Source organism: Mizuhopecten yessoensis, unplaced genomic scaffold (genome assembly GCF_002113885.1).
Source record: "Mizuhopecten yessoensis strain PY_sf001 unplaced genomic scaffold, ASM211388v2 scaffold716349, whole genome shotgun sequence".
Taxonomy (NCBI): domain Eukaryota; kingdom Metazoa; phylum Mollusca; class Bivalvia; order Pectinida; family Pectinidae; genus Mizuhopecten; species Mizuhopecten yessoensis.
In genome coordinates this window covers 991,842-1,014,030 of record NW_018480072.1, presented here as the reverse complement: position 1 = coordinate 1,014,030, position 22,189 = coordinate 991,842, and the positions used below count along the sequence as shown (strand labels likewise).

Below are 22,189 nucleotides of genomic sequence, written 5' to 3'. Positions count from 1 at the left end.
GCAAAACGATAGAGAATAAAATTGGAAGATGAGCTGCAAGTAGACACAACATTAAAGTAGTTTACAGCATCAGAAGTGAATTAACGAATATATAATCCAGTCCGGCCGGATATGTAAGTGAAAGCAAGCAAGAACAGGTAACAAAAAAAAAATGTGAAGAACACTTTAACGAAATCCTCAATCAAAAATATACCCACGTTACTCATTCATAAGTTAAAACTAACCAGCTTTCCGCTAAAAAAGCGAAATTCATATAGGTAAGGGTTTTACACACATCCTCATCTAAACCAATTTGAATTTCAACATTTTTAAAAGGTTTTTGCGTCTAACATCACCGATAAATCATAGGACAAAACAGTTCATTTATCCGGGCACAATAAATGACTTGTCCATTATTTCCTGTATCGTTTGCAACCAACGGAATTCCGTCTTTTCGTATTGCAGTTATCTGCTCTTGTGAGCAGGTTTTGATTGTTACGTCATTTGTTTGTGAGAGTAACGTCATACATTTTTCGAGAAAACGACGTAACTTTCTCACACTAACTAATGACGTAACAATCAATACCTGCTCATAGGGGCAGATAACTTTGCAATACAAAAAGACGGAATTGTTGCGAGAGACGTCATGACGGGTGTTACAGTGTACGTTTCGAATCAATTGTGCTAAACGTTCCAAAACACCTGATTTCGTATCCATTGATTGGAGAAGTGTTTACTTTTGTTGTGGTGTCTCCTAATTTGTGTTGAGGCCTTTTTTTATTTATCAACAACGCTCTCTGATTCTGTTCTTGTATTATGGTGCTGTCTGGAGGAGAGATCTCGGTCTAAAATTACATGTACTCTCGCCATGAAATTGCAAGAACCATCTAATGGAAGTTTCGTGTAAAATACTGTTGTTGCTATGAGATTGTCAGGCCAAATCAGCGCAATTTTCATTTACCATCGTTATGAAACTGCCAGACTGCTCCGACGAAAGTTCCGAGTACCTTCGCCGTGAAATTGCCGGATCACCCTGACTAAGGTTTTATGTACCTTCGCCATGAGTTCTACAGACAAGTCAACGAAACTTTCGTATACGTTCGCCATAAAATTGACAGATCACTCAGACGAAAGTTATATCAACTTTTGTTATGAAATTAGCAGAAAACTCTTTATAAAAGAAAAATGGACACAAGTATAAAATCTTCATTTATTGAGCAAACCATTACGTTATCATTTGAATCATTTGTGTTTGCATTTTTTTTTATTACAACTTGATAAAAACAATAGCTTACAATTCCTTAAAATCTATGTTTCCTCTCGGGCTCCGTTCATGCTTACTTTACACACTTTTTTGCTTAACTTATATTAATTATTTTTTAACTTACACCAACTATAAACGTATGCTTAAAACCCGATTGGTTTACAGACATTTAGAATAGAGACAACCAGAAATACACGTGATAGGTTCCATTTAATACACGTGATAGGTTCCATGTGAGGTTATATTAATAAACCGGACATTATACAGAAAAGATGTGGAAAATGAAACAAAGAATTAAATAGCATGCAGAAATACATTTAAAAACATTTTTAAAAGCATTATTAGCTGTCCATACAGATGTAGGTTCTCTGTAGTAAACCAAGTTTACAACCATCCCCAAAGAACCTACAAATGATTTAGTTTTCTACGGCAAGTTTCCGAATGAACTTTCGTGTCCATTCGCGGTAAGCTTGACAGATCACTCCAATGAAAGTTACATCTTATATATGGCCACGAGAATGACAGAAAAAGAAAAGTGCATCTTATTAAACCAGGTTGTGCATGAAACATAAAATGGACACAAATATGTTATTTTCATTTATTGAGCAAAATATTATGTAATCATTTGGATCATTGTTTGTCTGCATAGATAAAATTGGTGTCCATATAATAGATAATCTTGAGAAATAGAGCAAGGGTGAGTTTGCCACGAGACAGGCTCAAGTCATCCTGGAAATCCAAAGGGCTACTCTCTCTTACGTTCTCAACACTCCTGGAATATGACAACAGAATCGCGCTGCACTATAACGGTTAAATTGACCAGTTTTGAAGTTGTGTATCTCTCTTCGGCGATCTTCAAAAGGACAGGTATATCAGCATAGCGATTGTTCATTGATTTTTTTAACCTAAAGCTAATCGCTAATATGACCGCGTGCATTCGATTTTGTCATTAGATATTCCAAGGGTGCAAATAACGTTAATGAGCATTACCCCTTTGATTTCGAGGATGGACCCAAGCATCCCTGTACAATAATATGAAAGCTAGGTCTGTTTATAGAATACTTTCTTCAACCCTTTCACCACTGTAGACCATAATGGACTAATCCAGGTCAATGCATGGGAGAGTCTACTAAAATTACAAAGGGGTGAAAGGGTTAATCACAGACACTCAGAACACACCTTATCTCTCCTTACCTTATTGAAAAAATAACTACATAATTAACAGTACATAAAATTGATAAATATACAGAAAAGAGTGCCACTAAATCATTTAAATTAATTACTATGAAGATCATTTTCAAATTACGATTTTGAATTACACCTTGTTAAAAACAATACATTGTAATTCCTTGATATAAATGTTCCCTTTTAGCCTCCGTTTACACTTCCTTTACACACGTCGTTCCCTTACTACTTTTTCATTCTTAAGTAGTATTAAGTATACATTTACAAAATATTGTCTTAACAAAGGGACATGTAAGCTTGATATGATAAGTCTTTGGTAAATACACCCGTCAACAAATGTAATTAACAACTTAAACATTTGATTACAACCTCATTGACCTTTTTCTCTGTAGCCTTTCTGATGTTTAAAAACCTATAGAATGGGACCTGATAACATTTCTTATGGTTCCAGCTAAGTAAATGACAAAATATTTCGCAGGAATGACATTGAAGCAATTTTAGAATTTTCTACAATAAAACAAATTAATTTCTAACAAGTGAGGACTTACAATTTCAGTTATAAACAGAAAGCATGTTTATATCGAAAAAAATAGACTGAAGAATTTTATTTCTCAATTATAAGTTTATAACAACCACTGTGCACGTGGAAATTCAGTTCTCTATAGTGTATACACATTCAGTTCTGGGTAGTTAAACAAGTTGATAACGAACCCCTGTGACCCAGATTTTTCCTCTCAGCAGAAGACTTGTTAAAAACGACCAACCAGGACCAAAACTGTCAGTTCTAGCAGAAAATATGATTATTACAAACCGCAGGGTACATTATAGTTAGGGGCTAAAAAGTAAAACATGTCTATCGAAATACAAGGGACCAATAAAATATATTTTCCACAGTAAAAACATATTTAAAATGAACCACAAAGACCTAAGAATTCAGATTTAAAACTGTTTTTGCAACAACAACAAATATTACCAGGTTGACAAATTTTATGAGATGTTGAAGAGTGACACTGCATAAGCCTTTATTTGATATTTCAACTGTCTTACACCTAAAAATGTTCTTGGCAGAATCATACAAACCTACAATCAAGACAAGACAAGCCCTTCAAGTGTACTATGGTGTCTATTAACTAATATTTCTATTTAAACATCTTTTTAAAAAAATGATTCTTGACTAGAACATCAATAATTTTCATATCAACCACACCTTGTATAAAAAGATAATATACAAAGACATATGGAAAAAAAGACATCAATAAATTCTAGATATCAAATCCATTTTAATGATGATTAGATAAAATATATATTAATGTTAATTTGGAAAAAAAAAATCTTTTGTATATCAATAAAAAAAATAAACGTTGCCATTTTGACTATTATATGTATCACAAATTTAATACTTACCTTTTCCAAAACAGAACGTTTCCTCCATTTTTACTTTTGTACTAATTTATTAAAGGAGTTATATTTCATCAGATCTGCAGGCAGATTAGCCAAAGTCATCCTGAATCTACATGGATGATTTTTTATTACAAATTTACCCTTTCACCACTGTAGACCTTATTGGACTCATCCAGATCAATGCATGGTAGAGTCTACGAAAGTTACATAGAGAAGAAAGGGTTAAAACTGCTCTGATGTAAACTGGGCAAATGATCATTCATCCTTCTACATTCCTGAGGTTTCCATAATGCATTATTGTTATAAAGATTGAGCTAATAATGTTTGTATTGTGCACTGGGTCTAAATCAAATGATATCTTTAACTGGAAACCTGTTAAACCAGACCTTCTACTACTGTAAAGCATTCTATTTTTGTTTGTAAATTAAAATCACCTTTCTTTAAATCTTTCAGAAAAATAATGCCCTATGAAAATTTTTACCCTGTTTATTTTAAGTTTTACATATTAATCCAACATTCAAAGGGCATTTTTTTTTCAGAACATATTCTGCATGTTGGTAATTATTTAGTGTAGAAAGGTTCATCTAGTAAAAATAATTTGTGTGATGAAGGTGATATACTATGTACCATATAAGTCGTTGAAAGGTCACACAAAAACGCTTCACTGGTTGTGCTACATGAACATTTCGACACTAAGGGCAAAATTATATCTGGAACAAGTTTTTCTGTTATGAAGTTACTTCTGTTCTATTACATTTATATGTAAAACTCTGAGCGATAAAAAATACCTGTCAATTCTGACCTCAGATATTGCTCTCGGTTGCGATCAGTTTAGTCAAGGTTCCCAGTAGTATGATATAAAATCACAGTTAATAAATTCGCATACAGTTTTCGAATATTTGTGTGAGATCTTCCTCAGTCTGTGGTCGTGGAGCCAACTTGATCACTCTGTGCTGTAAAACAAAACAAAACAAATTTACAGGTTTCAAAATTGACCTCTGTAACATTGAAAGAAGGTAAAGGTCACTAATTTAAACGAATCTAATAGTACTTAATAACAGCATGCTATTAGTCAATTATTATCCTCCAAGGCCTCTAGATTATTCAGAAGAAGATATATAGTGGTCAAGGAAATTGACCTGAACACACATGTCAGCCCTTATATCCCAACATGCATCACACAAAATATTATGGCTGTAGGTCTCTTGGTTACTTAGAAGAAGTTGTATAGATGTATTAACACATTTGACACCTGACAAGTCTTCTGACACCCCCACACCTGACCATGGAAGTGGGTCAAGGTCATCTCTATGAACAAAACAATTCTGAAGTTCAACTCTTCTTCTTATAACTTACGCAGTAAGCATGTTAAAAAGAGTCGTGTATTAGGGCACTGTTATTGTTAGAGTTACAATGTATACTACTGGCAGTAGTGTTTACCTGGGGTAGTGTGCCTTTTACAAGAGCTGGGATGTCATCCTTGGTATATCCAAGTTCTATCAGACCATCTGGGACATCAATATCTTGCATGATTTGACGAAGTTTGTCACCAAGAACCTGACCAGCGTCTGCATTCTTCTTGTTAGTGATGTCCACGCCTGTATTTATAAATTAATTGAACATTTCGTTTTATTCAAACAAATCATAGCAAAAAAAATAATTTCAATAGATTTTGACATTACAGTTTGAATAATTCTTTTCATAATAGTTTTAGTGTTGAAAAAAAATACTGTATATCGGGAAATTTTCTCCAAGTCAAATATTCGCCTGTCAGCAGTAAAATCCATGTTTGCCCAGGGTTCTTTTCGCCCTTCACATGTTATTTATATACAGGGTATGTTGTATACTAAAATTGGCTTCCATGTTAAATTTGCCCTCATTTTGTAGGGCGAAAAATGTTTAAGTTAATCTACGGCAAAAGAATTCTGGTATACAATAGCTCCTGTTTTCTATTGTGTCAAGCGTATCTGGCTAAATTTCTCCAGATGTGTTATTTTGTTAGAATACTCAATAATCATATCATCATATTGTAGTTGCACCAAATGAATTGAAATCCCTACAAGGTGACCTTTACTTGTAATAAAGGAACAAACGTGAACCGGTACTTGTAAAATATGAACTTACAAAATTAAGTCCTTGCAAAAATAAGTACATGTTTTCTTGCAAAAGTGAGTTCTCCCAAAAAATAATTATGCACTCATGAAATCAGAAAATTTTACTCACAAAAAAGGCCAGTGTAGTAGCATAAATAAATGCTTACAAATCTTTTACTAGAAAATAAAAGTTCTTGCAAAATGAACCAAATGGTATATATTATTTCAAAAACCTAGCGATTTTAAAACGACATGGTTGAATTAATATCCCTGGCTTGGAGAGCCATTCAAAGTAAGGAAGTGTCTGTGACCTACTAAAGCATCAATACATCAGCCTTACACTCTTGGTTTACAACTATACATGATCATGAGGCTTGCAGACACTAACCTAGGAATTTTGCTGCCTCCAGATGGCGCTCTGGACATGCAGGAGCCATGAACTCGAACACAGCTGGTGCCGATATCACCACGGACAGTCCATGGGGCTGTAGGTATGAATGAAAACATAAAAGACTTAGAAGCAGTAAATTGACATAAATACCCGAGCCAGTTTCATGTATCGCATTTTCAACAGTTTGAATGGTTGGACAAATTAGGAATGAACTTTATATTTTCAGGAAAGCCTTGGCCAATAATTTCAAATCGTGAATTAACCGGACGGTTAGGCTTTAACTCTCAAACTGATCAATTATAAGCAGATGAACAGGTTGTTCTTCATAATTGAAAATACCTTCATAATACAAAAATTAAACTTTATAAAGATTATGATCAAAAAAATTAAACATAGGTATGACTCGGATCAAACAAATCAAACATGGGAAGAACTAATTAGATCCTTAGAGGAGACCATTCATTTTGTTTTTCTTACAAATAACGCAAACTACGCCCCAGTTATCATGATCACTGGCGGACAAGTGGTGCTGGAAACACAATTGGAAAGAAAGAATAAATGAGATACGAGAAAGAAATCCCAGTATCACAATTCATGGTGAAGAGGACAAATTTTAGTTTCCACAATGTTCTCCATAAGAAGACACAGCAGAGAACCTGGATGCTTCAAAAGGCCAGAATCAGTATTCTCAAAGAGGTAGTTTTACTTACTACAAGAGCAATGTCCTGGTCATATCCTTTAGAGACAAAATCTTTGACCAGTCCAGAAATAGGGTATGACATGCCATGGCTAAAAGAAAAGTATTGAAACTGTGCTATATTTATCAATTATGGACTTTTGCTGAGGTGAATACCTGGTTATATTAACCTGAGAACATGATATTGACCGAGACAAAGTCGAGGTAATTTAAGCTTTTCAGGTCAATAAAACCACATATTCACTGAAATAAAACATCACAAGTTTCCTAGTTGGTTTGAAAATATGCTGTTCTTTATACTAAAGAAGATAAATTTAAGATAATCATAAAGAAAACATTGCTGCATTTGGCAGACAGCATTGTGACATTAAAATTGAAGTGTTATGATGTCATATTATCTCAAAAATAGGTAATAATGGTTTGAGTCCATCACACAATATTTTTTAATCATTTAATCACGAAAATTACCAATAGTTCTCACATGTCAAAGAATTTCAGTGATATTGCCTGTCAATGTAACAGTACCTCATATATAATTCACAATCGTGTAACTGTCCAATCGGAAGTCAATAACTGATCATGTGACATATTGATTATTAATAACAGATTATCTCCCTTTATTAGCACATCTTAAACAGTTTGACAAGCATTTCCTATACATGTATCATGTACATCAATATTTTTTTTATTTTTCTACGAGACAATAAGAAATTATCATATGGCTATATCCTAACCCTTATCTACCCAATTTCCCTATATCAGCCTGAGGGCTTTTATAGGTTGAGGGTTGCCCGAATGCAGGCAGGTTATGGAAAGAGTCATATCATAACCTTTTAAACATAACATGCACACTTAAATTTATTAATAATATCAGTTCTTAAGAGTAATGCATAAAAACATGCCAAACTTCATCAACTTGTCTGGTGGTGAATCTGGGCAGGGGATACGTGGTTTGGAATCATTTGTGTTACAAATAGAATGGAATTGACATGCGCAGGGAGGATACAGCAAATGCCATGCAGAAACAGATTGGGCAGAGATAAAGATGATGCACCGCTATTGTATATTAATGCATATATCGCAGACAAAAATACATTGTACGTTAAAGAAAATTAATTCTGATTTTTCAAATTTAATGCACAACACACATTTAACCTTTACATCAATTGAAATGTATTTAGATTTTACAATGATTAGGTAGATAAACATTGACAAGATACATTGTTGTATTTGATCAGTGTAGCTCTGATGATCTACAAGCTTTTCCTACATACAAATGTAGAAGCATATTAGCTTGAAAGCTGATAATTATTCATTTACTTCTATTTCAGCAGTTTCTCAAACATCTAAAATGGGGGAGAGATATTTCTAAAAAGCTAAAATCTCTTGGGAGCAGGTATTGATTGTTACGTCATAAGTTTGTGTGAGAAAATTACGTCGTTTTCTCAAAAATTGATGACGTTACTCTCACAAACAAGTGACTGACAATCAATACCTGCTCCCAAGAGAAGATAACTCTGCAATACGAAAAGACGGAATATACTTTATTTCAATAATAATTATAAATAATTTGAGGTTCTTATATATACCACTTTATCGCAACCTAGGTAGTCTCAAAGTGGTTCACAAATTATTATCCGTGGATATTGGACCTATGCAACCAGCCAATATCTTTCTCAACTCCCTGGGGATCGTACAGCCGGTGCTGCCATTTAAGCACTCACAACTGACATTCTACAATTCCAGCACTGCCCAACCACGTACTCATTTACAGCTGAGTAGACTGAAACAAGCGGAGTAAAGTATCTTGTTCAAGGACACCACACAGTACCATGATGGGATTCAATTCTCAACCCTTCGGTCATGCGCCTAGCTACCACTAGACTACCGTGCCTCCAAAGAGTATGTACTTAATCGATAAAACTTTTTAAAATAATAGAGTGATATAATTTATACGAAAATACTATTTCTAATATTTTTAACGTATACTATTCCTACCAGAGGTGACACCCAGCGTTGCCGAAACCAATACCAGCATATGTGCTCGCTAAATGCATGGAACTACGAGCCTCCATATCATCGGGGTTGTCCGTAGCTCTAAATAAACACACACAATGAAAATACACACAATATTATAAGCTCTAAAAATAGACATAGGGAATCCCCCCTGGATGTTCATGCTTGTGAATCTCTTTGTCATCTTCGTTTGTTCATAGCTGAGCTTTAAATATATGCAGATAAAGAAAGATTTTTGATATCAATTAAAAGCTCTAAATCTACAATTACCCGGTAGAGGAAACCCCTACATGCTTCAGGCCATTTTCTCTGCAGTGCTATAAATACTCAGCAAAATCAAACATGCTATTACTGGTAGGGTTGTCAAAGCCGTCAAATTTTAGTAATTGGTAACTCAAAAAATCTTCCAAACGAACAATCACAGATAATTGGTAGGTCTAACCCGAGACAATATTTGGCAATCTTTAAGGCAAATCAATATTTGACTATTTGGTTGTTGAATTCTGCATTCAGTTTTTATGGTTTCCCTGACCTAGTGACTGGTTAACTTGCCGACCGTTGACAACTCTGCCAGTAATTACATGTAGTTCTTAAATTAGTAACAGGCAAAACACCTAGTTGTTAGCTTCAGGCTCACAGCAGCACAAGATTCTGAAAGCAATGTGAAGCAAAGACATAAATATGAGAAAAATGGTGCCTACATTTATATTAATAGTTTGTATATATGGACCTTCTCCTATACGTTGTAGCTCAATGCTAATAACCCTGTCAAAATGGATGTTTTCAATGTACATTATGAATTTCCTAAAAGGGAGTAAATATTTCCAGAACATTTTTAATCATAATAAATAAAAAGGCTCTTTGAGCTTTAATGTTATTGTATGTAAAATTGTCATTTTAAAACATTTTTTATATTAATAGTTTGTATATGGACCTTCTCCTATACATTGTAGCTGAATACTAATAATCCTGTCAAAATGGAAGTTTTCAATGTACATTTCGATTTTCCTAAAAGGAAGATAAATATTTCCAGAACATTTTTAATCAAAATAAATAACATGAGGCCCATGGGCCTTAACGGTCACCTGAGTCCTACAGTATTTATTTTTGTTGTTGAAATATGTACCAATTTGAGTAAAAAATAGTTAGAATAATGTTAACTTAACTTTGTCAGGACCATGAGCTGATCATTCCTAGACCGATTTTCAGTGAGATCGGTCTATTAGAACTTGTTTTTAAGTTTGAAATAGGTATTTACAAAATACCGGCCATGGCAGCCAAATTGTATTTCTGATTAACCCGAAAAATAACAACACTTTGTCAGGACCATGAGGCGATCATTCCTACCAACTTTCAGTTCAATCGGTCCAGCAGAACTTGACTTTAAGTTTGAAATAGGTTTTCAAAATGGCGGCCGTGGCGGCCATATTGGATTTCTGATCGACCCGAAAAATAACAACACTTTGTCAGGACCATGAGGCGATCATTCCTGCCAACTTTCAGTTCAATCGGCCCAGCAGAACTTGACTTTAAGTTTGAAATGTAAAATGTTAACGGACGACGGACGACGGTCGACAACGGACGAAAACGGATAGCAATAAGTCACTTGAGCTAAAGCTCAGGTGACCTAAAAAGGCTCTTTGAGCTTTAATGTTATTGTATGTAAAATTGTCATTTTAAGAACGATAATTGGTTTTTTTATTTTGGTGTAATCACAATTAAATTACATGACTTTCTAGCAATAATATTCCTACAAATCTCATTTCTATGGAAAACTATTTCACCAATCGCATTTGTACTAATTACATTTATACAGATCATGAGGATCTCATTTCCAGGTAGGTATGTTGTAAAGTGCCATATAAAAAACAAGCATGAAAAGGAATCTGAAAGGTTGCAAAGCCATAAGGCCAAACAAAATTATGTATTTGCTTAGGGTTCGATCCAGAAAAAAATCAATAGTTAGCATATATTTTTATATATACCGTATATATTTTTTCAGAAAGTTTTTCCATGTGTGTACCTTTATAGAAAACAATTCCTCACATTTTCACTGCTTTCTTGTATAAAAGTGGGCATAAAATCTCTAGACTAGACATCAGTAAAAATAGATAAGACTTGTAGGCAACAGGCTAACTTATATTCCCTGTTTCCATATAAACATTCAGAAAAGGGGCATAACTCCCATTAAAATTGTTAAAATAAAGAGTAAATGGGTACAGCTCAACTACTGTAGAATCATTTATTTTCGTGGGGTTAAAATTTTCGTGGTTTTCATATTCAAGTCTGTTTTAAGAACATTATATTTCGCTGATTTCTGATTTTCCCCTATCTGTATCATACCAAATTTATGTTATTGTGGGGTTTTAATTTCGTGGATATTTGTTATCCACGAAATAAACGAAAATTAATGTCCCACGAAAATTTATGATTTTACAGTATATAAGATACTGTTCATGTGCACCAAGTTACTGATTGCATAGATAAATAGAAGTAACTTGGACAAAATTTATCAACTGAAATCAGAAAAAGGGCACAACTCCCACACAAGCAAACAACAACCTAAGTGACATGTTATATGTGCCAAGTAAAAAAACAATGCTTGAGAAAGTCAGAAGCAAAGTGTCTGACATATTTTGCATAGACAGACACGCTTATTCCACTATAACCCAGTAACCTTGTTTGTTTAATAAACTATCTACCTCTCTGCCCACAGACAGACACACCTATTCCAGTATACCCTAGACTGGCCACCAGCCCCTTAGTTTTTATGAAGAAGTTCTCCACTGCATTTTATTACTAGTTTATCTCCCCCTAGTTTAGATTTTAGGAATCAGACATCCAAGTGATCAAAATTATTAGAGTTAAATTTTTTTCTTAATTATTTAATATTCTAGAGACGGTGACCAGTCTACAGTATACCCCTATACGTTTGTTTGCATAATAAACTATCTTCCTCTCTGCCCACAGACAGACAAGCTTATTCCAGTATACCCTAGTTACTTTGTTTGCATAATAAACTATCTAAATCTCTGCCCACAGACAGACAAGCTTATTCCAGTATACCCTAGTTACTTTGTTTGCATAATAATCTATCTACCTCTCTGCCCACAGACAGACACGCTTATTCCAGTATACCCCAGCTTAAATGTTTGCATAATAAACTATCAATCTATAAGCAGCTAAAGGTTAAACCCAAAACAGACATATTATTTAATTTGCCCTGAATCTTGGAGTTCGTAAGGACGTGAAATGTACTGGGTATTTAGGTCAAAGTGCCCTTCACCTCAGGTCAAAGGTCATCACCTCAGGTCAAAGGTCAAAAAGCTTTTTAAGTTAAATTCAATTAATGCTTTTAATATCATAAACTTAAATAATTTCCTTTTTTTCCTCAAAATTATTCAAGATTTCATAAAAATTCCAAAAATAATAAAACATATGTAAATCCACTAAATACCTTATAAATGTTTAAATATGTGTATAAAACTTATCCCTTTATGTAAAACCAATATCAATATCCAAAAGGAATGTTTTAAAATAAATGTTATTTGTCCTTGGTAGCTGTCCTCAACATTAAAATTGAGTTTTCTCCCTGAAAAAGGTCAGCATTTCATTTCATTTTTGTAGTTTATTTTTATTTTTAGTTTGTTATTTATGTAGAACTTTCAATAAACTTTTAACTCATTCACCCCTGAAGCCACATTTGAGCTCTTCCAATTCAAAGGTTGGAATAGTTATTTATGAAATTTCATGAGTGAATGAGTTACATGTAAATAATAATAATATTGACTACTACTGTTTCCCCTCAGTGTCTTAAGATAACTTTCTTACCTTTTATTAAACAGAAACAATATAAATAAAAACAAATTCAAAGCCGTTTAACAAAGTTAGAGAAGACAATGAAATACTGATTCAACTCTCTGTAAAAGAATGGACTAATACTTGTTAGAATATTTAAGGATCCCTGTCCCACGTACCAGCTGGTACTGCACTAGTTTTTCCTACATGCAGTTATCTCCCTGAACACTGTTGCTGAATACGAATACATTTTGTTTATTTCATCTGTCTTACTTCTCATGCAAGCCCCACAAGGTAAGGTTTTCTTTTCAGAAATAATCTATTAACCCTTTCACCTCTATCAACCATAATGGACACATCCAGATCAATGAATGGTAGAGTCCACTTAAGTCACATAGGGATGAAAGGATTAATGCTACAGTCGTGCCAAAAAAAAAGTTTCCAATAATTAGTTACAGATTATAATAGTGGTATAGGGATCCTTAAGAAATAACAGCAGGTATTTTTAATAGCTCTCGTTAGAAAAAACAAAAACAGCATTAGTCCTAAAATAGTAATAGTATATTAAGCACAAACCATTCACAGATCTTACAGACATACCACAAATGCACTCCAGCATTCCCGAAGCCGATGCCAGCGTACGTGGAGGCTAACCCCATCGTAGATCTAGCCTCAGTATCTCCTTTGTCGTATACAGCTCTTAAATCATTTGTCAAAATTAATTTGCATATCAAAATTGAAAGTTGATTTGAAAACAGGAACAGAAAGTTATCCATAGCAAAGAATTTATTACTGAAAATTGCACACATTTCAAATTAATTTAAATGTTAAAAGTTAAGGTCCATTTAAAAACAGGAACAAATGTTATTATAGAGAATCTTTTACTTAAAATGATGTTTAAATTGCACCCATATTATACGTATACAAAAGATTCATAAGTACTAATATGTGAAGCTTAATCTTTAATCAAAATATTTACAAGAAAAAGAACCATTTACAGATTATTAGAGATGAGAACAAAATCTCAATATTTCCCCTTACAGAAACATTTTTAGAATTAATTATCATGTTGTCTTGGTGACAGACACGTTGCCACGGTGACAAACATATTGTCATGGTGAAAGGACTGACCTTTTTAGGTACTTTTTGGTCATTCTGAGGGCGTGAGCTGACCAGATGTCGCTGACTGGGTTACAGCCCTGGTACGCTGGACGTAGCATTGGGTTTTCTGGACGTGGAATGCGCTCGTCATAGGGAACAGCGGTGTAGGATTCAATAGCATGGCTGAAACAAAAAACAATATTTTATTGATGATACTTGATGCTTATGGGTGTCTGAAAACATTTCTTGTTGCATTTGTTTCATTTTTTCATAAAAGTCTTTCTTGCAAGGTATGATTTTCATTCAGAAATGATTTACTAGTAAAGCAGTTGTCAATGCCGAAAAAAACCAGGTTTCAAATGCATAATTCAGTGGTACAGGGATCCTTAAATGTTTGAATGAGAAATCAATATTGTCGCTGTTATTTGTAGAAAATAAACAAAATTACTGTACCAAAGTACATCTATTCCACTGTAGGCCGCTACCCTCTCTGGCATGGTGATAAGGTGCAGGGGGTCCACAATTCCAAGGGTGGGGCGCAAGGCACGGTTGGAAATACCTGTACGGAGAGACCAAATTTAATATCAAACCAATCAAGACATAGACAGACCAAAATTCAAACAAAACAAAGATGCATAGGTCAAATCAAATAAAGTGTGACAAAGAAAGGTCAAAGTTCAAATAAATCAGAGACATAGAAAAGTTAAAGTTCAAATAAATGAGACCCGGGCTCACATTAATGAAACCGTTCTTATGATCAAGCATGGATTCTGTGCTCAAACCAATTTCTTGCAACTTGCCTAAAGCATGTGACATGGCCAAAAGATCAAGTGTAATTATTGAAATTGGTATTCAGCTTTTAGTCGCTCTAAAATTCTCTGAAATCATTGAGAAAATGTGTAATTTTATCAATTCATCACCAGAACAAGATATTGGGTTTGAGCACAGAATCTGAGTCTGAGCATGAACACTGTTTCATGAAAACAAGGAAAAGTGATTCACATGAACAAAGGTGAAAACTCACATATTACAGAAATGGAAAGGACAATTTTCATAAAAAAACCAGATGATTACAGAGTTTAAATATCAGATATGATTATTTAACACACAAGAATTTCCTTGCTATTGATTATTTTTTAGTCTGAATAACATGGAGATTTGTGTTTGTGTTTTTGAACCACAGACTTTCCTAGTACTGTAACAGTACTGATCTTCATGGCACCATGAACTGCAAAATTAAGTACATACTGATATTCATTGCACCATGAACTGCAAAAATAAGTACTGATATTCACGGCACCATGAACTGTAAACATTTAGTAATTACTGATATTCACGGCACCATGAACTGCAAAAAATACCAATGTAAACACACAGCACAAGTTCTATGTTGCACTGTATTGTTGATATAACACAACTTTAACCTACCTGTTTTGGCTTTCATGGGAAGGTAATCAAACACTGCAGTTCCTGTTGTCTCACTGCCTGTGCCTGCTGTAGTTGTAACTATATCATACAAAAATACAATAGTACATATATAAAGGACTACAAGAGCAATGGTTACCCAACAGCAGGCTACAATCAAACAATTATGACTCTTTATCTCATTCACCCCTGAAGACACATTTGAGCTCTTCCAATTCAAAGGTTGGAATAGTTTATCATGAAACTTCAGGGTTGAAAGTGTTAACAGGCTTCTTTGGAGGTTTTCTCTTCCCTTTATTCATGAAATTATATAATATGCAAATAGGAGATTCCAGAGGGATCTCGGCACAAACCAGCGAACAATCTTCATTTCGGTTCTTTGTAAGATTGTTCTTTTCTCATCTTTTCTCGTCAAAAGTTGATGGTGACCTCATATTAGATTGTTTCCCTGATGTCATACAAATATTTCTTTCTGTATGCAATCTGTCATACCCTTATCCTAAACAAGTAAAAAGGGGAGACAACTCAGTCAAAGTTAGGAGAAACGGTAACCCTTTCACCCCTAAGTAACTTTAGTAGACTCTACCATACGTTTATCTGAGTCCATTGTGGTCTACAGTGGTGAAAGGGTTAATGGCAGTCAATGATACCATTTTGACTGCTATCAATAGTTGATTGGTTAACATACCTGCAATAAGAGGCTTAAGCTGGTGTGTGACAGGGAGTCCCTTCCCTATGGGAGCGTTGACGTAGTCCAGGAGCTCCGACTGAGGATTTGAGGAGTAGAGATTGGCTGCCTTACAAGTGTCCATTACTGATCCACCACCAATGGCCAAGAACACGTCAAACTTGTGTTGGTTAGAAAAATCTACAGCTGCCTTAAAACTGCAGAGACAAGAAAACTTGTACTTTAATACAATATTGAACTGAGAAAACAAATTCAAGAATATTCACTCTAGTATTTGACTTTTAAACATGATATGAATGTTTATATAAAGTAAAATCATTGTGAAATTTTAATGGTAGACATTGGTTAAATAGGATTACTATTTTGGTGTTAAATCTAATAACTTTATTTTCAAAAAAGTCCATTTCTTGGGTAAAGGTATCAAAATAATTATTGAACTTCACAAAAAAAACACAAAAAAACCACAACACTTTCTTGTGCTTTTTGAAAATCAGGTTCACAGAAAACAAAAAACAACAAGAGGCCCAGAGGGCCTGTATCGCTCACCTGAATATGTTTTAAATAATTGGTATGAAGTAAAGGTATAGCACTCCATGGTAGGTGCTGTAAGTACATATGAAATTTCAGAAAGATCCATCCAGTACTCGAGATATAGCGAGAACAATCTTCAAACAGAGTCCCACCCCTATGCCCCTAGGGGGGTCATACCCACCAATTATACAAAATTGAGACCCCTTGGTCCAAGGATGCTCCCGACTAAATATGGAAAAAATCCCTTAATCTCGATGGTCGAAGAAGGAATTAAAAGGTTTTACCTCTATTTCTCCTATTGGCTCCCGCCCTTCTGCCCCCTGGGAGACCACACCCACTGCATATACAAAATTGAGTCCCCTTGGCCCAAGGATGCTCCAGACTAAATTAGGATAAAATCCTTTAATCCCTACAGTAGAAGAAGGATTTTCAAGATATTTTACCCCTATTTCCCCTATTGGGCCCCGCCCCTCTGCCCCCAGGGGGGCCACACCCACCATTTATACAAAATTGAGTCCCCTTGGCCTAAGAATACTCTAGACCAAATTAAGTCAAAATCTACTTGACCGTTCAGGACAAGTAGCGTTTTAAAGGAAAAGTTGACGTACAGACAACGGACGCTGCGGTATGGCATAAGCTCACCATGGTCCTTCGGACCAGGTGAGCTAAAAAATTGTCCTGTTTTATTCATAATCGCCCTAAGAATCCCTGTCGGAACCACTGCAAGCAAAATGATAGAGAACTCCTCTGAAGGTTTTGGTATATACAGTAACCTCCAACTAATTTCATTTTGGATATAACTGTAGCTTAATTAGGGAAGGGCACTTCCGTTGACCAGATAGCTCAGTTGCTTAGAGTGACCGTATAGCAATCTGAGGTCCAGGGTTCGAATCCTCACTCAAACGACACTGTTGATTACACATTGTAGATTATTTATTTCATCACTATTATCTTTTCATAACAGTATCGCAAGGTATGGTTTTCCTTTTAGGAATTATTCATCAAAGCTATACTGACGCCAGAAAATACTTTTTCAATGCGCTTTGGCAGTGGTACAAGGATCCTTAATTTCGTGAAATACTGTATGTCTGTTAAGGAAAGGTTAACGTTATGTCTTACTACTGAAAATCCCACATTGAACCAACCAATCAGTGCCCTCCGTACCTTTCATCTGTGGGTTCCACTCTGCATCTATCATACAGTTTATATGGGACGTTGTGTCGCTCCAGTGACTCCAGCGCCACCTGGACAGGGGCAAGGGGACTTAAATACTTGTCTGTCATCACGCACACTAACTTGGCTCCCATATTCTTACAGTCCTGGGGGTCAAAAGGTCAGATTTTAAACAATCAATATTCCATGTTAATGAAATAACTACATGTCATGTATGTTTCATATGACCTTTCAACTGTGACATCAGAGGAGGTCAAATTATATCACAATTAGGCTAATTCATGTAACATGAAGATGACACTGTTGAAAACTTGGCAATGGTCAAAGAAAGCATTCTTTTTACAGGATATTTGTATAAGTTTATGGTTATGTGATGAAAAAGACCTTGAATACTTTTAATTTAGTATGAGATTGATGAAACTGTAACAAACATATGTTGAAGATATCCTTAACTCTTCAAACCCACAATAAAATGAACAAAAAGGCAAGACTCTCTGAGCAAACCTCAACTAAAATTCTATTTTTTTCGAACTTAATATAAAATATTTTTTGATTCAAAGTCATTAAGAATCTTGAATTGTTTCCTCTAAAACTTCACCAATGATAATTCCAACCTCTTCGTTAACACATTTTACTAGTAACACAATGCATAGGGTCAAAGTTCAAAAGTAAATCTGCATGGTTACATAATGACCATGTGGGGACCTGGATACAGTGCTGCAATCTTAATTGTTTTTATTTTGTAAATTTTTCAACAACTTGTTCCTTCATCACTTGGGAAAATATATAGCATTACATCTACTGTAAACACCAAGTTTGTGAGACTGGGATTGATGTTTCTGAGATTGTTCTGTTCAGAATAGGTTATACTGACCATGCCAACTTCTTGAGTGACTCCTGGACCGTACCGGATGTTAGAGCATGCCATCTGAAATGATAAAGGTTCAGAGCTATATACCAGATGATAGAGGACCACACCAAAGCTTAAAGCATGCCATTTGAAACAGAACATATACAGGTACTGCTTTATGCCGACTGTAGGAGGGCTATACCTCATGTTAAGCATGCCATCTGAAACAGAATGCATGGGAACAGCTATATATCGGCTGTTTGGGGAATATTTCAGCTGTTTAACCCTTTCGCCACTATAGACCATAATGGACTCATCCATATCAATGCATGGTAGAGTCTACTAAAGTTACATAGGGATGAAAGGGTTAAGCAAACCACCTGAAACACTCACCCACTCACTGACAACTTTATGCCAAATCTTTTAGGACTTTTCTGGATGTAACAGCAAGCAATATGAAATGGACCATTTACAGGTATGAACCATACCAGATGTTAGAGCATATGTCATACTTACTATTGTAAATATATGCTTGCAATTTGCTAGGAAAGGGCTTAATATAAGTTTGATAACTTGTGCCCAATCCATTTGCTTGGCAATAAAATATGTTCAAACTAAAAATGTCATATTTACAATTTGTCTGCAAGCCTTTGTATCAACATGACCAGAGGAAAGTGTGTTCATTAAGCTATGAATGCAAGGGAACCAAGCATTATTTTGATGTCAACCCAGTAAAATACTAGCCACTTCCTACTGACTTGGCAAGGGACTATTTCTCTTCAGCCCTTTCGTCAGGGTGTCAGATTAGTATAAGAAAGGATCTGATACCTTGAGGAGGCCTCTGTTACACTGACAATTTGACAATTTATAGGGGAGATAACTCTATGCACAAATCATGGGTATACGGAGAGATATAGCATTATTTAAAGTGAGATTTTTTTTTCTAAATTTAAAGGTTTAAGATATTGCATATCCCTACATGTACAATCACATGCAGCATAATATGTAAGGTAGGATATATCCTTAGGGGAGATAACTCTTACTCAACTTATAATACAGACAAAATGCATAAGGAAACATATATCCTTAAGTTTTTAATTGGGCATTGTATATACATGTATATCCTTAACCCTTTCACCCCTATGTAACTTTAGTAGACTTTACCATGCATTGATTTGGATGATTCCATTATGGTCTACAGTGGTGAAAGGGTTAAGTTTTTAATTGGGCATTGTACAACAGGAAGCTATACTCACCTCAAAGGCATACTCTTTCTGAGTTTGAGGATCAGCTGTCGTCCCATATTTTTCTAAAATTAAAATAATTCAAATCAAGTTTAAAAAAATAAACCAAACGGTATGAACTTCAAAAAGTTTTACTTTGTGAGGCTCCTTAAGGAATAATTATTTTAATATAGGCCATTCAGTACCTTTTGGTTTAAATTAAAATGTAAGTGTTACTGTTACATTTATTACGATTTTCTATAAGTAAACGTATCTCACGATATCCATATAACGTAATAGAAAATAAAAAAATGCATTCTTCTGTCACCCAGGTAAAACACTAGCCGCTTCCTACAGAGAAATTCTCTTTAGCTCATTCGGTGGAACATAAGACTATAGTAAGCTACAGGTCCAAGGTTTGACTCCTAGCTGATCATGAGCCTTTGAAAAAATAATGACCTCTAGATCTGTAATACACTTTCATAAAATTTTGTATTGAATTTCTATGATATAGCACTGACTTAGATCATCTAATTCCGTGGATATAGCATGAAGAACGGTTGGTAGACACCATATTTTCTTTAGAGACTTGAGAAAAATATAGTGATAGGGGTACATAGCATTCTATTGATCGAAATTAATGTAGGTTTAATTTCTAGTTATAAACTACTATACACTTCTCATAATTACCCTCGTCAAATTTAAGGCAAAGCAAACTTTCAAAATCATGATGATAATATTAACAAGGTTTTGATTTGTCTGGCCTGATATTGTACTTACTGTTTAGAGTTACAGCAGTAGACTCTGGAGCAATATGTCGCCTGATGAAAATTAAAAAAAGCATTGACACTGCATCACAAAGCACATCTTTTTTTTTTTTTTTCTTTTCTTCAAATTACATAACTTTGTTCCCTTTTGCTAAATACTTATGTCTTTTAAAATATTGTTCATGCATAAACACTGTACATGAACTACCACATATCGGTATATATAATATTATACACATGGGGCAAAGAAGTAATTCCAACAGTGTGGACAAGTGTAGGTTGCCAAATTTTCGGAGTGATCCGCTCCTTTATCAAGACACATTATATACATAATTATATTATACACACATATACATGCATACACAGTACATTTATTCACAGTCATGTCCTTAAACTAAAACTCTTGTATTGCCTGTATGATAGAATTTGAGAGGGGCCCTATCTTGGGAATTAAAAAGGATCATTTGCACAAAACATGGATTTTTTTATCAGACTTTACATTTTCCTAAGCTTGAAATCTGAATAAGGAAACCTTATAGTCAAGTTTGACTTTGTTAGCTTACAAGAGTAAGCAAAATAATTTCCCTTCCTTGATTTATCAAATTATTTTTCTTTAATATCTTTTTATCAGTTGCAGATTTTGATTTCTTAATTACATAATCATGCTGGCTTTTAGTTACAAAGATTTAAAAGTAAATATGAAAAAAATCAAAGTAATACATATTTGTAATTCTCATGTCATTAAGCTACAAATGAAAGTAAGCATGTTCAGAGCAATCCTGGAACGTGTCTATACATTGGTGACCTACATTCTGTTTGAACAGAGATAAGACAAGACCATCTGCAAACAAATTTCCTACCCTTACAACCTAGTCACCTGATCAGTTCACCGATATTATATAATATATATGTCATACACAATTTCAAGTCTGAATATGTTAACAAATCCCATGTGATGACAAAGGAAAAAACCCAATTAACGCCTTTTAATATTTTGATGCTTTTAGTTAGTACCTATTCGTACCATCATTGCATTTGGCAAGTGATATAACGATTTGTCTCTGGGTTTGCCTGAATTTCTTTTACATAATGTCACATTTTCTCCGTTTTACTTTGCTATCATATCTTTTATATATATGAACGCTGCACTAATTGCACATGCGTGTCTTCTACAATGCCTACAGCTCGGACAAAGCAACAGTGAGAAACTCTCAAAAATTGCCAAATTGCAAAACTTCAGATTGACAGATCTAGAATCTACATTACAGTACCCTTGCACTGACAGCTACGCAGACAATGTCGTCTAAACACTAGAACTTCTATCTACACATCAAAGATTAGCATATCATCAGACATCCATTCTTAATTCTTACCATGATTTTGCAACATGTCGCATCAGATTTAGCGCCTTATTCCTCGCTGCAGCAGCCATGGTGTTCGGTGTTCTACTTTTTAACAGCTGATAAGAGGAGAGGGAGATCCCACCGGATGTCAGCAAAAAGCTATTTTTAGATTGAAAAAACCCTTTATCAATTTAAAGTTGAAGTGAATTTTTAGCATCGCATTTGAAGATTTGTGCTTTTGAATTGTTGATTGAAGCAAAAGAG

The 22,189-nt window shown here is 34.6% G+C and overlaps 1 protein-coding gene across 2 annotated transcripts; it reads right to left on the bottom strand.

The window, feature by feature from the left end:
* Positions 1–1,177: 1,177 nt before the first annotated feature.
* On the bottom strand, positions 1,178–22,056 carry LOC110443496 (hydroxyacid-oxoacid transhydrogenase, mitochondrial-like). 2 transcript variants are annotated; one of them, XM_021487733.1, is made up of 14 exons: positions 21,956–22,056; positions 20,596–20,636; positions 19,849–19,901; positions 18,617–18,670; positions 17,734–17,888; positions 16,039–16,235; positions 15,354–15,431; positions 14,379–14,484; positions 13,956–14,108; positions 13,425–13,523; positions 7,024–7,102; positions 6,311–6,407; positions 5,270–5,427; positions 1,178–4,782 (listed from the first exon to the last, which is right to left on the bottom strand). In XM_021487733.1, the coding sequence occupies exons 1-14, from the start codon at positions 22,012–22,014 to the stop codon at positions 4,699–4,701; spliced, it is 1,413 nt and encodes a 470-aa protein (XP_021343408.1). In that variant the 5' UTR covers positions 22,015–22,056; the 3' UTR covers positions 1,178–4,698. The 2 variants fall into 2 exon arrangements, with proteins under 2 accessions (XP_021343408.1, XP_021343409.1); XM_021487734.1 differs by lacking the exon at positions 13,425–13,523 and adding an exon at positions 9,009–9,107.
* Positions 22,057–22,189: the final 133 nt, after the last annotated feature.